Source organism: Nanorana parkeri, unplaced genomic scaffold (genome assembly GCF_000935625.1).
Source record: "Nanorana parkeri isolate BGI_ZX_2015 unplaced genomic scaffold, ASM93562v1 scaffold126, whole genome shotgun sequence".
Taxonomy (NCBI): Eukaryota; Metazoa; Chordata; class Amphibia; order Anura; family Dicroglossidae; genus Nanorana; species Nanorana parkeri.
The window spans coordinates 373365-387658 of record NW_017306394.1 but is presented as its reverse complement, the minus strand read 5'-3'; the positions used below and the strand labels follow the sequence as shown (position 1 = coordinate 387658).

General features: G+C 45.8%; 2 protein-coding genes across 2 annotated transcripts in view; both read left to right on the top strand.

Annotated features, from left to right (window-relative positions):
* The first annotated feature begins 4264 nt into the window (after positions 1-4264).
* MRPL12 (mitochondrial ribosomal protein L12) lies at positions 4265-13142 on the top strand. Its single transcript, XM_018553653.1, has 5 exons — positions 4265-4459; positions 6755-6932; positions 8952-9035; positions 10136-10273; positions 12678-13142. The coding sequence occupies exons 1-5, from the start codon at positions 4401-4403 to the stop codon at positions 12792-12794; spliced, it is 576 nt and encodes a 191-aa protein (XP_018409155.1). The 5' UTR covers positions 4265-4400; the 3' UTR covers positions 12795-13142.
* SLC25A10 (solute carrier family 25 member 10) overlaps positions 5455-14294 on the top strand; it is a 42413-nt gene continuing 33573 nt past the window's right edge. The window contains exons 1-2 of the mRNA XM_018553652.1: positions 5455-5459; positions 9698-9703. The gene's annotated coding sequence lies outside the window, so the exon portion shown is untranslated. The remainder of the gene's footprint in view (positions 5460-9697; positions 9704-14294) is intronic.

The following is a 14294-nucleotide window of genomic DNA, read 5'->3' as shown; positions in this document are numbered from 1 at the left end:
ACTCCAACATATGTATTGTCTGTGTAAAACAAATGAAAACACAGAAGGGAATTGATCAAAACTGGAGCAGACAAAATCTGGAGCAGCTGTGCATGGCAACCAATCAGTTTTACTCTTTAGTTTCCAAACCTAAACTGCAGAGAGAAGCTGGTTCCCCTGGGCAACTGCTCCAGATTTGATTAATTCCCCCAGAGTGATTTCCTCTTGTTATGGCAGTGGGTGGAGCTGGGGACACGGGTGCAAAGATTTTATCCCTGGCCTCCCTGGGTGACATAAAAGAGAAGGGTGAAACAAACGGAGAACCACTCAAATGTCAGTTGTAAATGGACTGAGCCTTTAGGGGGGAAAAAAAAGCATTCCACTGATTCTGACTTAAAGCAGAACACCAGGATTTTTTTTAAATCTGTAGTGTAAATATAAGTTAGTGACACTGAACTCAGAAGTTGCATCTTAATACATTCAAGCACCTACCTATAATCAAAAAATGTATCTTATTTGTGTATCACTCGGCTGTAGTTCCTCAAATCATCTCTGAATTGGTGCTGACACTGTCCTTCCTTCTGGAGGGGGACTACTTTTGTTCCCCATGGTCCTCCTTCCTCCCTTCTCCAAGCTGTTCATCTACTGGCTTGAAGAAGAGAGGAAGCGGGAAGCATTGGATTGTCTTGCCTTCCTGTGTCTGTTTGCGCAGACATGTACAGCTTACTAGAACACACAAGGGTGGCTCCATAGGACCCTGTGAGGGAAAGAAGCCACCATTAAAAACAGGATACCTGTGCTCAGCTGATTCTGCAGGAAACTAAAACGTTAAAACATCAAGAAGCAGCGTCCATTGTAAGTGATTTCATCAGCATTTGAAATGGCTTAAAAACCCTTTTAATATCACTTTAACTTATATTTACACTGCAAATTAACAAAAAGAAAATCCTGGCGTTCTGTTTTAATGTATCAGAAAACAGCAGGCTTTGTTTATTGAGACTTAAAGCGACCCTGTCCCTGGGTTAAAAAAAAAATGATGTTAACAAGCAGGGCCTGCAAAAGAAGAGGTGTTATCCTGACCTGTCGTGATCCCCGTTCCTCCGATCTTTCGTCCGTTCCAGAGTTTTGGCTGCTTGAGGAATCTTCTGCGCGTATAAATAAAGATGGACAAAGCGCATTCAAATGAACCCATTTTTCTAATCCTGGGGGTAGTTTTTAACCCCTAGGGAGGTGAGAATGAAACACATTGAGGTCTTTAGCTGTTTGCCTTCTATGGGAGAGGCCTGTGCCATGTCGCTGGATGTAATGTGGAAGTTCTTTCATACGGCCTATGTGAAATCTGTGTGTGTATGAGATCCGTTGCACCTGTAACACTTCGGTAAAATCCTAAAGTGCAGAGCGGTGTGCAGTAGGTGAGCCCTTCAGCTCTGGTACGATCATTGGATTACCCATCATTCCGGCCCCGTCTAGTGTGTTTTGCTGCTTTTTGTGCTTTGTAAACTGTGAAGGTCGGGGGCCAGCTGTTACCGCCCTCAGGCCATGGAATTCTTGCTTGTAATAATCTATTGGAATAGTGATAATAAACATATATCGACCTCAGGTGACTGGTCTTATTCATGCGCGGTCTGCAGCGCAGGGGCTTCATGAACAAAATACCTGGGTTTTGGCTGACTTTATTATTTTCATGGGGCCACATTGCTGAGGTTCTCCGTTCCCTCCACCACAGACAATATAACAGGAGTAGGCAATCTCGGCACTCCAGATGTGCTGAAACGATGAATCCCGTCATGCCTGTGGTTGTCAGTCTTGCAATGCCTCTTGGGACTTTTAGTACCACAACAGCTGGAGTGCTGAAGTTGCCTAACCTTGCTATAACGTATTATGTCATGCCAAAACTTTTTTTCTTAGCAATACTTCCCCGCTCTATCAAAAACTATCAGGGGCTCTGTTAGAGAGAATTACCCTCACTTCCTGTCCTGACAATATTTTACTGGACAGGAAGTGAGGGGAACTTTCCAAAAGCAATACATCAGTGGTTAGAAACAACTGCCCTGGCTTCATTATCATAATAAAATGCCCTGGCTTCAGTTTTATAGGTCAGGAAAAAAATGCCCTGGCTTCCGTTTTATTGGTCAGGAAAAAAAATGCCCTGGCTTCCGTTTTATTGGTCAGGAAAAAAAATGCCCTGGCTTCCGTTTTATTGGTCAGGAAAAAAAATGCCCTGGCTTCCGTTTTATTGGTCAGGAAAAAAATGCACTGGCTTCAGTTCTATTGGTCAGAAACAAACTACCCTGGCTTCAAGCAGATTTCCAAGAATGATTTTATGGAAATTTACATTGGTCAGCTTGGCTCAATGTATGTATCCAAACCTCTGTATTAGTCTGTACTACGTTCAATGATAGCTGTTATACAGAGTACAGGGAGTTGCTCACTCCGCACCTCCGGCATGCACAGAACGCCTTGTAGTTTTTCAATGCATGCAAGCTGTTCTCTGATTGAATGAGGTGAAGAGGAGGGGCAGATAATGTCAAAATCTTCACCTTGTCCAATCAGAAAACAACGCCTGATTTAAGGTGCTTGCTGGTGCCGAGTGAGTGACTCCCTGTGTTCTATGTGCAGAAGGTAAGCTGCTGGAACAGCACCTGAAAGATCACAGCTATCACTATGTAGTGCGGACTGCTACAGCAACTGTCAGCATCCCCAGCGGCCCTCCGGACATCAGATAAGGATACTTACATCCAGCCAAGCTCTGGAGAGAGATCGGCCATAATGGTATATTAGGCTGCAAGTGAACATTTTGTCTCTGAAGTACCAAAAGTGCCTACAATGGGCACATGAGCAATGCATCAGAACTGGACCACAGAGCAATGGAAGAAGGAGGCCTGGTCTGATGGATCACATTGTCTTTTACATCCTGTGGATGGCTGGGTGCGTGTGTGCCACTTACCTGGGGAAGAAATGGCACCAAGATGGACTATGGGAAGACAAGCCGGCGGAGGCAGGGTGATACATTGGGCAATGTTCTGCTGGGAAACCTCGGGTCCTGTCATTCCTGTGAATGTTACATGGACACGTACCAACTCCGTGCCACATATGTCCTCTCCCTTCCTGTCACTTTGCCAGGCTGTCATGTTGATCTAATGCAGGGGTAGCCAAACTCCGGCTCTCCAGCTGTGGTGGAACTACAAATCCCATGAGACATTGCAAGATTCTCACAGCCACAGACGTGACTCCCAGAGAGAACTGCATCATGGGAGTTGTAGTTTCACCACAGCTGGAGGGCTGCAGTTTGGTTACACCCGATCTAATGGATTTAGAACTGTAGAGTTCTGGCGTAACCTCCTCACACTGGTTCCAGTTCAGGGACTCAGAGTACAGAAGCTGCTGCCAGCCATAAATCTAACATTATAAGAAGAAGGTTCACAATGGTGTCTGATGTTTTTTTCTTCATTACCACAGTCTTTCTTTCAAGCTGAGTGAATACACAGATGAAATTCATACATGGGAGATGTACACAGCACAGTCCTGCCCGGCAAGAGATCTGATTTTTTTTTTCCCCCCCTCTGCTGCAGTAACACTTTACAGGTCCTGTCCTTCCCCCAGCTTGTGACTGGCCAGTGAAAAGAGAAGCAGCAGACCGATAAGCTTACTATGCTCTCTCCTCCTATTAGCATGTTCCCTATTATCACATGAGCACTGCAGCACCTGGTCCTTGGTTCTGTTTCTCCCGCTCCTAGCCTGAGCTCTGCAGAACATGGACTGCAGGAGGCTGACACCAAGTCACATTCAGGTACTTACACCGTTTGCAATAAAAAAAATTAAATACATTTAATAATTAATGTGGAATTTAGCTTTAATACATCATTATTTGTTTCTACCTCAAAGCAGAGCTCCCTCTATAAGAAATATGCATTTATATGTGTTTTTATATCTATCTGGCGGTCAACTTTAAATTGAAGCCAAGTCAGCAGAAATAAAGAACAGAATTCGCAAGGTTGCCATGACATGCAGGCAATTAGCATTTTGAAAAGGCAAGCATAACAAGGGCAGCCTCCATATTTCTCTCAGTACGTCTCCTTTGTACACAGTTGTCTTTCCCCTGCGCTGACAAGCCTGCAGCATTGACAGAGCCTCTGTCACCATACATAAAGCTGTGACAACTACCCAGGTTCAGGCCGCAGGGAAGCGGCCATGACAGGTGTGGGCATCTCAGTCTGCTGCCCACTGTCAAGATGTCCGCCGCCTTACTCTAACCAGCTCCCGACGTCACTTCCGTCCGTCTCTGCATCCAATAGACAGCGCCGTGCTTCCTTCTCAATAAAGTTTTCCTTGGCGCGATGCACGCCGGGTAGGTCACAGCGTGTGGGGTTTCCATGTGTTGTCGCCGGTGACAGTCAGGAAAGAGAAGAACACCGGACACCATGTACCCCGCCGCCCGCTGCTGTTTGAGAGCGAGGAGGATCGCACACGGCCTGTGCAGGTACCCGGAGGAAGGAAGGAGGGAGGGAATGAATGCAGGGAAGAAAGGATAGAAGGTCATTACTACCATGTCCAGGAAGCGGGTCAGGTGACCCTGTGTAACAGGGACTGTGCAGGCTGCACGGAGCTGACCAATAGCAGCGCAGAGCAATGAGTCCATATTTGTGTATTAAGTTGTTATTGGTGTTTGCATGTCCCTGGGCCTCTACTGGGGCAGACATTGTACTAATAATATAAAAATATGTTCGTCCTTTAAGTGCATCTGACTTAAGGTACCCGCCCCCAATTGTGTATATATACCTCCATCCTGTGGCCCTCTCCTTCTGCATTGTTTTCATCCTTTGATATAACCTCCTTGGTGCTACCTGCACCATTGATCCCCATAGACTTAAGTGGGACCGATTCCAGAACGCCTTCAGCCTTGGGAGGTAGCCACATAGAAGTCTATGGGATGGACTGCACAGGGGCTGCCAGCTCCGGGAATATTTAAGGCCTCATTCACATTGAGTTGCATTGATCTATGCACAGAACAATGCCATGGCACGCGCAAAAAAATTGTTTTCTATGTGCCCTGTGCGCGCCACAGCGCTGCCTTGAGGTGGGGTGTAGCGCCTTGTGTATAAATGCTGCACGTCAATGGGAGCCACCTTCTGCCACCACACAGCGCCTTGTCACCGATTTCTTAAAAATGAATGGAATGTCGTTTTGTGATGTTTCAATAAAGTTTAAGTGAACAAAAGGGGAACAGTGCCTGGTGTTGTAATGGCACAATGTGCTGCACGTACACAAAGCCTGCACGCTAAAACGGCTCATCATAGGCTGGTGTGACTGAGCCCTTACTGTAGGATGTAAACGCTGAGACGCAGGATGGAGGCGGGTGGGGTACTTTAGGTCGGGGAGGGGGCAAGAGCACTTATTTAAATTAAACCTGTCATGAGAAATGCAGGATCCACCATTGCTGATCTTCACCTGGAAATGCTAGTTTCCTGGCTGACCCGCTGGTTTAAATACTTTGTGATAACAAAGAAGTGCCTGTGGTCTCCCTGCAGCTGACCTTTCCCTAATTACTGACTTGCCATGGCATCTCTGTGTGGAGGAAGCCATCTTGGTAGAGGCAGGGATTTGTTTCCTCATGTCAGAGCCTCCAGCAAGGAGTGAGCAGCACAGTAATGACATCATCAAATCTCCTGAGACTAGCAGTCAGAGGCAGCAATGCCTTAGATCTCATGCTGCAGATAGGAGGCCACAGAATGGGAATGCCTAGGCACAGGCACATACTGCACTGCTGTTTTTCAGAAGGAGTTTCAGGCCAAAGGTATGTTTTTAGGGTACAGCTTAGGCACAATTAACCTTTAATTGCTAGGAAGAGGGGAATAAGGAATTCAGACGCCAGTCTGTCCAATCCAGGAGCCAGCAGGATGTTTTTGCTGGCACCAGCTTCCTTGACAAAATTTTAAACTGGGATTGGTCCACCCCTGCTATACCATATCAAATCCTCACTTTTTGCAGTTAGTTCCACTTCAGCAGAGATAAAAATGTGCAGATTGGGAATGTCGCAGAGTCAGACATTCTTATTTGCATTCCTGCTCCAAGACAGTGGCTTAAAGGAGAACTATGAGGAGTGCTTTTCACTCATCCTCATAGTTCGAGCCGAAGTGTGACAATGAAACTGTAACACGTCGGCTCAATAGATCGGGAAGTGAGCGAACACATACCGTCGCCTGTTCACTTCTCGATCATCTCCCTGCAGAGAGCTGTGACTGTCACTCACGGCTCTCTGCAGGGATTCCCTCCCCGCTCCAATTCTCCAGCGCTGACTGGCGGAACGGACGGGGTGGGGGTGGGTACAGCTGGCTCTGCCTCTAGATAGGCAGAGCCAGCTGTCAATCACGCAGCTGGGTGGATCTCGACCATAATGTTGGGATCCGCCCCGGCTGCGGCTGTCTCAATATACAGCGTGCTGTAGCTCGCGATATACTGAGCTTTGAGTCCCGGGAGGACGCTAGTATATGTCCTCCCGTGACCCTAAAGAGAACTATGGGGAAAAACACTTACTCCATAGTTCTCCTTTAAAGCAAGCATGACAGCCAGGAGGAAAGAATTATCAGAAGAGGGAGGTCAGCAATGGCAGATTCTTGGGAAGAGGGCTTAGAATTTTGAAGGTGATGGATTCTGATTGGTTTGTGTGGATTCTTCTTTATAATATCAGTAACAATATTTAATAATACAATGTTATCAGTTGTATTCTTCCTGATTTCCTGTGTACTGATTGGCTAACGATGGTTCTGTTGCACAGGTTAGAGGCGCCTGCAGTGAGGTACTTACGGACATCCTGCGCACTTCGGAACCAGCCTTTGCCCATGCCGGATCTGGACGATGCGGTCAAACATTACCCCCCAAAAATTCAGCAGCTGGTTGACCAAATAGCATCCCTCACTCTGCTGGAAGTGTCTGACCTCAACGAGCTACTTAAGGTAGGTGACATACACGACTGTGCGGCTGTTTTAGAAACACACACAATGGTTGGTGCCTATATCCCCTATGACCGCCACCAACCCCTTCCTCACCGCACACCACCCCTCACCCACCCACTACCAGTACATTTAGGCTACAGGGGAACAATGATATTGTATTGTATCCCAATAACTGGTTTATACATACAGTTTTTGGTCCGTGCTGCTATTGTATATACTGATCCGATGTCATCTAGCATTGTGACCCAACCTGTATTCTAATGTTGTCTTAGCTCAGTTAAACATTTTGGTACAGAAAAAAAAAGCACAAAGTATTCCCTGGTAGGGAGGAGCGAATACTTACCTGTCCCACCACAGATCTTTGCTCCCTACTGCTACCAAAGAGTCTTCAGCATCGGTCATATTTCTGTCTAGTGTTGGATGCCTGATCCCCCCTCTGAGCGATGCGGTTCCCTCCCTCCAGGCACTACATCACTACTGTGTCATGTAGTGGGCAGAGGGGGACCAGGCATACACACACACATGCCTGGTCGGGCCGGGTAAAGTTCCTTTGCAGAGTGCTTTGTTTTAGTTTAAAGACAGTCGCTTTTTAAAGGACCTTGTAATGTGTCTAAATGGTACCCAGTCTAAAGTGTACAGTCCTGGCCCCCCTGGCATCTTACTGATCCTGTTAATGAAGCCAGGTGCAGAAATAATGCAACACACATGCTCAGGAGTTACATCATCAGCGCCTGCCCACTGGCAGGCAGACCTGGAAAAAAAGCACAATAACATGGCACAGTGGGGATGGAGTGGATGCGGGGAGCTCGGACCTCACATGGGTGGGAGGAGTGGTAAATGTGTCATAGTGTGCAAGTAGGCTGTGCGCATTATGGTGAATGCTGGAAAATTCCACCTTAAGAGTTCTGACTTCACTCTTGACTCGTCTTGATTTGCTTGCATGTAGTGGGCCATTTCTTAGAATTTTTTAAAAGCCAGTCAACTAGTATTTTTTTAGAAGGCATCATTGCTACCGCCTCCCCCCATCCCCATTCACTCAGTGCAGGTTTTTTAAAAACAAATCTACGATGTGTGGTCATTCCCCTTTTCTCTAAGAGTAGATACCAGCAATACAGCTATGTTCATTACATACATTGCAAGCTCTCACCGGGTAGGGCAGAGCCCTCCTTACCATCTTGTCTTGAATTGTATTGTGATTGTAATGTCTTCCTCATATTGTAAAGCGCTGCGCAAACTGTTGGCGATATATAAATCCTGTATTATAGTAATAGTTAGAGATGCACCGATACCTGTATCGGTGCCGATGCGGAGTATTTGGGCAAGTACTCGCACTCTCCCAAATGCTCTGATGCCTAGCCCGATACTTCCGGTATCAGGTAGCCGGGCAGCGAGTCATTACACGCTGCCCAGCTTCCTGATTGGCCGGGAAGCCGGCTCTATGGTCCTTCGCCGCTTGTGACGAGGGAGCATGATACCGGCTTCCCGGCCAATCAGGAAGCCGGGCGCCGTGTAATGACACAGCTTCCTAATTGGCCGGAAAGCCAGCTCCATGCTTTCTCAACCCCTAATCAGGAAGCTGGGTGGCGAGTCTTTACACGCTTCCCGGCTACTCAGGAAGCCGGGTGGCGAGTCATTACATGCTTAATAGGACTTCCGGTATCGGCGAGTACCGGAAAAAAAATATCGGTACTCGATACCGAAAAACCGATATCGGTGCATCAATATTAATAATACATACACATCATTTTCTAACACCCGTACGTCTGCAAATCTGGTAATATGTTGTACATCCTGTAGGGGTCACCGTTATAATTATGCTTCCAGTGCTGGAAATAGGGTATGTTGTTGGCGATATGATTATTTGAATAGCGCAGTGGTCGCTCATGCTGGAAACTGTTTACCTTATGCAAAAGCAAAAATCATCATTTTATTGAATGCCGTGCTTACTACAGAAAATGTTTCGGTGACTGGCCTGACTTTTATTTGTTTTGTTTTTTATTTATTTTCTTTTCAAATTAGAAAACGTTGAAGATTCAAGATGTTGGTATGATGCCGATGGGCGCCATGATGGCAGGAGCAGTGAGTGCAGCAGCACCAGCCCAGGTAATCATTCATTTCCTGGAAACAAGCAATTGTAATTTACAGATACATGACATAATGTACCCCGATGGCTTCAATAAAGAGCCTCATAAAAGTGTGTGTGTGCGCTCATGGGTTTACTTACCTCTGGCAGGATTAGTAAAATGTTAGTCACTTTTGCTGCACCGGTGCCACAAAATAGACCACTACAATACACCAAACAGCTCCTGCAGAAGCCCCAGAGCTTCTGGAACAAAATCATTTTGGAGTTATGAGACCAAAACTAAACTGTATTGTTGCATTTAGCAAGGCCTGTGAAGAGAAGCGCAACATCCCTACTGTGAAGCATGGAGGTTAATCTATGCTGTTTCCTATGCTGGGTGCGCACTTTACACTGGCACAGGAAATGTAGTCAAAATTGATGGCAAGATGAATGCAGCATAATATCCAAACGATGTTGTAGGAAAACGTTCATTTGTCAGCTTGGAAGCCGTGCATGGGTTGCACTTGGGCATTCCAACGTGAAAATGACCGTTTAACATCAGGCTAAGTCAACCCTTCAGTATCTGCAGCAGAAAAAATGTGAAGGTTGTGGCGTGGCTACCACGCTCTGTTGACCTCAATATCTATCATTGGCCCACCTTGAAGGTATCTCATACATCTCCTGGGAGACAACCAATTTGCAGGACCTGGAAGCTTGTTGCAAAGATCGGGCAGCTTTAGCACAGGACTTCATTCACAAATATGGAAACGGATTTGCCCGCACCACTGATGCTAAAGGGGGCAGTACACAGCATTAGGAACTAAGGGTATGCCGGCTTTTGAATAGGACTGTTTCATTGTTTTGTTTTGCTATAGATTGTGCTGTTCTGGGATCCCTAATAGTTTTATTTTGCGTCACATTAAATCTAGAGTTTTGGTATCATCACTCACGTTTTCTTAGTAAGTGTCTACAACTTACAAACTCTGCCAGGAGTATGTGACGTTATGAATGCGAATGTCGCTGAACTCGGGTCATTCTATCTAACATAGCGGAGGTGCAATTCTAATCATACTGCAATTATTTGTGAAGTCTTGCTTAGGATGCAGCTGGGTTTGATCTTGCCCTGTTCTGTCTTGCACAGGCTGTGGACGAAGAGGCAGCACCAGCCAAGAAAGAAAAGACGCACTTCACAGTAAAACTGACAGAGGTGAACGCTGTAGACAAAGTGAAACTCATCAAGGAAGTGAAGAATTGTGTATCGGGGGTGAACTTGGTACAGGTAAGGTGAACTCCATACTAAATGTGATCATCACTACAGCACATGGTGTAATCCTGGCCACGTTCTCATTGTTGCTTTACTATCGCTTGCATTTGCTGTCTTTCCTTTTGATACATGATCACCCCACCCCCCGATGACGGGCCTGTGTTTGATAGTCTTTCGTTCTCCTCTACCAGCTTCTGCATTCCCATACAAGTCTGTAGGAATACAAATCCCACTTGGTGGAGGTCACCTGTAGGTCAAATTCACCTGTCGGTGACTTCTAAATGGTCCCAGAAGAGTCTCAAACTCATTCCATTGATACAAGCCCAAAACTTATTAACACAGGCCATTGAGACAGTCTCCAGACCAAACCTCTCTAGAGCATGTCCCAGTATTTAATTTCTTGTATCTGGTTCCCGTAACAGGAAATTGCTTTTTATACCCTGGGAGGAGAGTTCCTATTCATCATTCCCCCCCTACTTCATCTCTCAAACGCTTACCTTGTGTAGGCAAGGAAATGTCACTTGGGAGCCGAGGAGCTAAATTTACTTTTGGCAGAATAACTTGGTATTTTTCTGTACTTGCAGTATTTATAAAGGGTTAAACATGTGAAATGTACTGTATATGTTTTTTATGCGGAATGCACCGATACCGGTATTTCGGTATCGAGTACTGATATTTTTTTTTCTCAATACACGCTGATACCGAGTGCCGGAAGTCCCATTTCAGGAAGCCAGGCGGCATGTAATGACTCGCCACCCGGCTTCCCAATTAGCAGGGAAGCCGTCCCCATGCTTCTCATCACTAGATGACGAGGGAGCATGAAGCCAGCTTCCCGATCAATCAGAAAGCCGTGCACCGCGTCATTACACAGTGCCTGGCTTCTTGATTGGCTGGCCAATCAGGAAGCCGGGCAGCGTGTAATGACACGCTGCCCGGCTTCCTGATTGGCCAGCCAATCAAGAAGCCAGGCACTGTGTAATGACGCGGTGCACGGCTTCGTGGTACCGGAAGTATTGGGCTAGGCATCAGAGCATTTGGGCAAGTACAAGTACTCGCCCAAATAATCGGCACCAATACTAGTATCAGTGGATCCCTATTTTTTATATTGTCATGACATACAGTTTAAGGGCTTAATAGTGTCTATGGTTTTCTTGGGGAGCAGGGGGATTGTGCTATGTTGACCCACTCCCCACCAATGGCACTGATGACCTTTTTTTGCAAATCTCAACAACAGTTGGAGATTCAAATTTTATCACTTATGTCCTCAAATCCAAAAGTACGGCATGGGTACGAAACCTGACTGGATGTAGAAGCAATGCACAGGCAGCTCTCTAATGGACCATGGCCACAACTCGGCTCTTGCAGTATTGGGCTTTTGTGGCATACTTTCAAAATGTGAGTTCATTGAGAATAGTCTAGAAGAGTTTGACCATAAAGTTGAAGAATCCAACATGTTTTGGGGGTGGAGGGGCTAAAGTGCAACGGGAGCAGGTTGCGTATTCCTCCTCTACCATAATCTCAATAATTTATACCCCTGATCCAGACTCTACTCAGTTCAAAGCCCAAAACTCGGAGTAAGCTGGTCCTTGCAACAGTTTGTTTAAATTGAAAGGAAAACTCCAGGAAAGTTAATTGTTAGTAAGCCTACAGGTTTTAAATAAAGATAAGTGCAACGAGGTGTACGTCTCCTCCTGCAGCTTTTTCTTTTTCTTGTTACAATGAGCACTGATAGTATAGCATTTACTGTACCTTGGCACTCCAACAGGAGAGGCCTGGCTCTCCTACACAGCAGGCTCTACCCTCTCCATTTACAGAAAGCTTAGTATTTTGTGAATGGGTTTACAGAATGCATAGGGTTCTGTGATTGGCCAAGAGAAGAGGCTTGAAAGATGTCACCAAAAACATCTGAAATGGCACAAGACTGAAGCATAAGCACAGCCCGGGAAATACGATTGTTCCCTTACAGAATGTATTTTGGCTTTTGTTGCATTACCAGATTTCCCCATTGGTTGGTATAATTCCACCTTCATCATGCCCTCAAATTGAAATGTATAACTGCAGCTCTCCAAAAACCCAGGAGCTGCATGCAATCACTACACCGGAGCTAGACGCACACTGGTCATTTTGCTTATTCATGGTGATTCATGCAATGCTGTTGAATGCAATGCTGACTGCAGGACACTAGGGGGCCCACTGGTGCATGCTATTTTGGTGCAGCCTATACCAGTGTAGAAATGTCTTACTGGTTTTATATGGGGTTCTGCTCTCTGCTCAAAGCATCATGATACAGTAGATCTGTTTTTAGTAAAGCATGAAGGGTAATCCTGTTAAACGTTATTAGGTAGTTACTGATTTTCAAATCTTTAATTGTTTAAAATGTAAATGATAAAATCTAATGTTTTATAATGTTTCTAAACAGGCTAAGAAGATGGTGGAGTCGCTTCCACAAGAGATCAGGGTCAACGTTGCTAAGGAGGAAGCGGAAAAGATAAAGGCTGCTCTGGAGGCTGCAGGGGGGAAGGTGGTGCTGGAATGAGGCACCCGGACTCTTTATGACAGTTCAATCGGATGACGGTTTGGGGTCGTCTTCCACAAGCCTGGGCTCTACAGGCCAACAGGTGGCAGTTCTAGGACATAGAATGTACTCTTGTGTCCAAGCCATTGCAACGTGTGGGAACGCCACCCAAAGCCTTCACCTCATACTCCCCATGGGAACGCCTCCCTCCTCCATATACGGGCTGGGTGGGGTACAGCTTTTTTGTTAAATTTTTTTTCCCCTCCCTCTGTGTACTTTGGTCTCTGCAGCACTTCACTGTGTAATTAATAGTTTAATGTCTCGTTATCTTATCTTGTTTTATACATTAAACTCTTACCTTGAGGCTGCTCCCTTTCCCCCCCCTATACTTTGATTTCCGACATCACCTCATTAATCTCTGTTCTAGATACGCAACTGTTCTATGTAATTTGGTAGCTGTGAACGGGGAAAATGTGTCAGCTGTGAGAATTGTTTTCAGCCCAGCCGGTTACTTGTCAATACTCAAAGCTATACACTCGACAGTGATGCATTCACTTTATGAAGAAAGGTTTACAGACACCTGACCCATGACGTCTACATGAGCTTGTTGAGCTACTTTTGTTCCCCATACTCCCTGTGTGTGTTGTAGTCACTGCTCCATGCTCGTTCCCGGGATGGACTACAATCTCATGTTTAGTTTACATTGAAATTATAGTCCATCACGGTAGTGAGCTTGGAGCGGTGACTATTTTACAACACACAGGGACCAGGCGGGACAAAAGTAGTCCCCCCTCCAGAAGAAAGGACAGTGTCTGCACCAATTCAGAGATGATTTGAGGATCTACAGCCGATTGCAGTTTTAAGATTTAACTCCTCAGTTTCGTGTCATTTTAACAATACACTAAGCAGCTTTAAAAAAAAATCCCCAATGTATCGGCCATACCTGGAGGCTATTTGCACCCCCACAGAAGCTGGCCAGTTTTCTGCATCGCTCTGTCCTGTTGCTAGGTTGAGCCAGCCTTTTGGACACTTTCCCCCCAGCATCACAGAAGGACATCCTTGTTTAGAGGCCTGGGCATGCATATGTTTAATGCAAAGATCTCACAGGCAAGCCTTCATTGGCTCCCATTGTACGCCCTGTGCAACAGGGGATTCATTGACAAACTTCTCAAGTTCACTCTAATGCAACCCTGGGCTATATTAACATTATCCAGAATGGATTCAAGCACCTCATTCCTTTTGGTACGCACCATTGAATATCAAAAGTAGCAAGTAGGGGGGAATTAGTCTGAAATTCCTCTGGGCAGCAGATGAACATATGGCAAACAATGTCTAGTGTCTAAGGGCTTGTTCACATCATGTCCAGGCCAGAACAGTTCATTCCTGGACCAAAAAAAAAAAAGTATCCCTATGGTATTTATGGGCTTTGTTCACACCAGCGCAGTCTGTTCTGCTCCAGACACACGCACACACAAAAAAAAAAAAAAAATTAAGCCCGTTCTATTTTCTCTGGTCTGGCCT

Excerpts from the sequence above, each read along its gene's own strand:
- MRPL12 (XM_018553653.1), top strand. The coding sequence starts at position 4,401 with ATGTACCCCGCCGCCCGCTGCTGTTTGAGAGCGAGGAGGATCGCACAC. Across the intron at positions 4,460-6,754 it reads ATCGCACACGGCCTGTGCAG|GTTAGAGGCGCCTGCAGTGA; the intron begins GTACCCGGAGGA and ends TCTGTTGCACAG. Across the intron at positions 9,036-10,135 it reads GTGCAGCAGCACCAGCCCAG|GCTGTGGACGAAGAGGCAGC; the intron begins GTAATCATTCAT and ends TGTCTTGCACAG.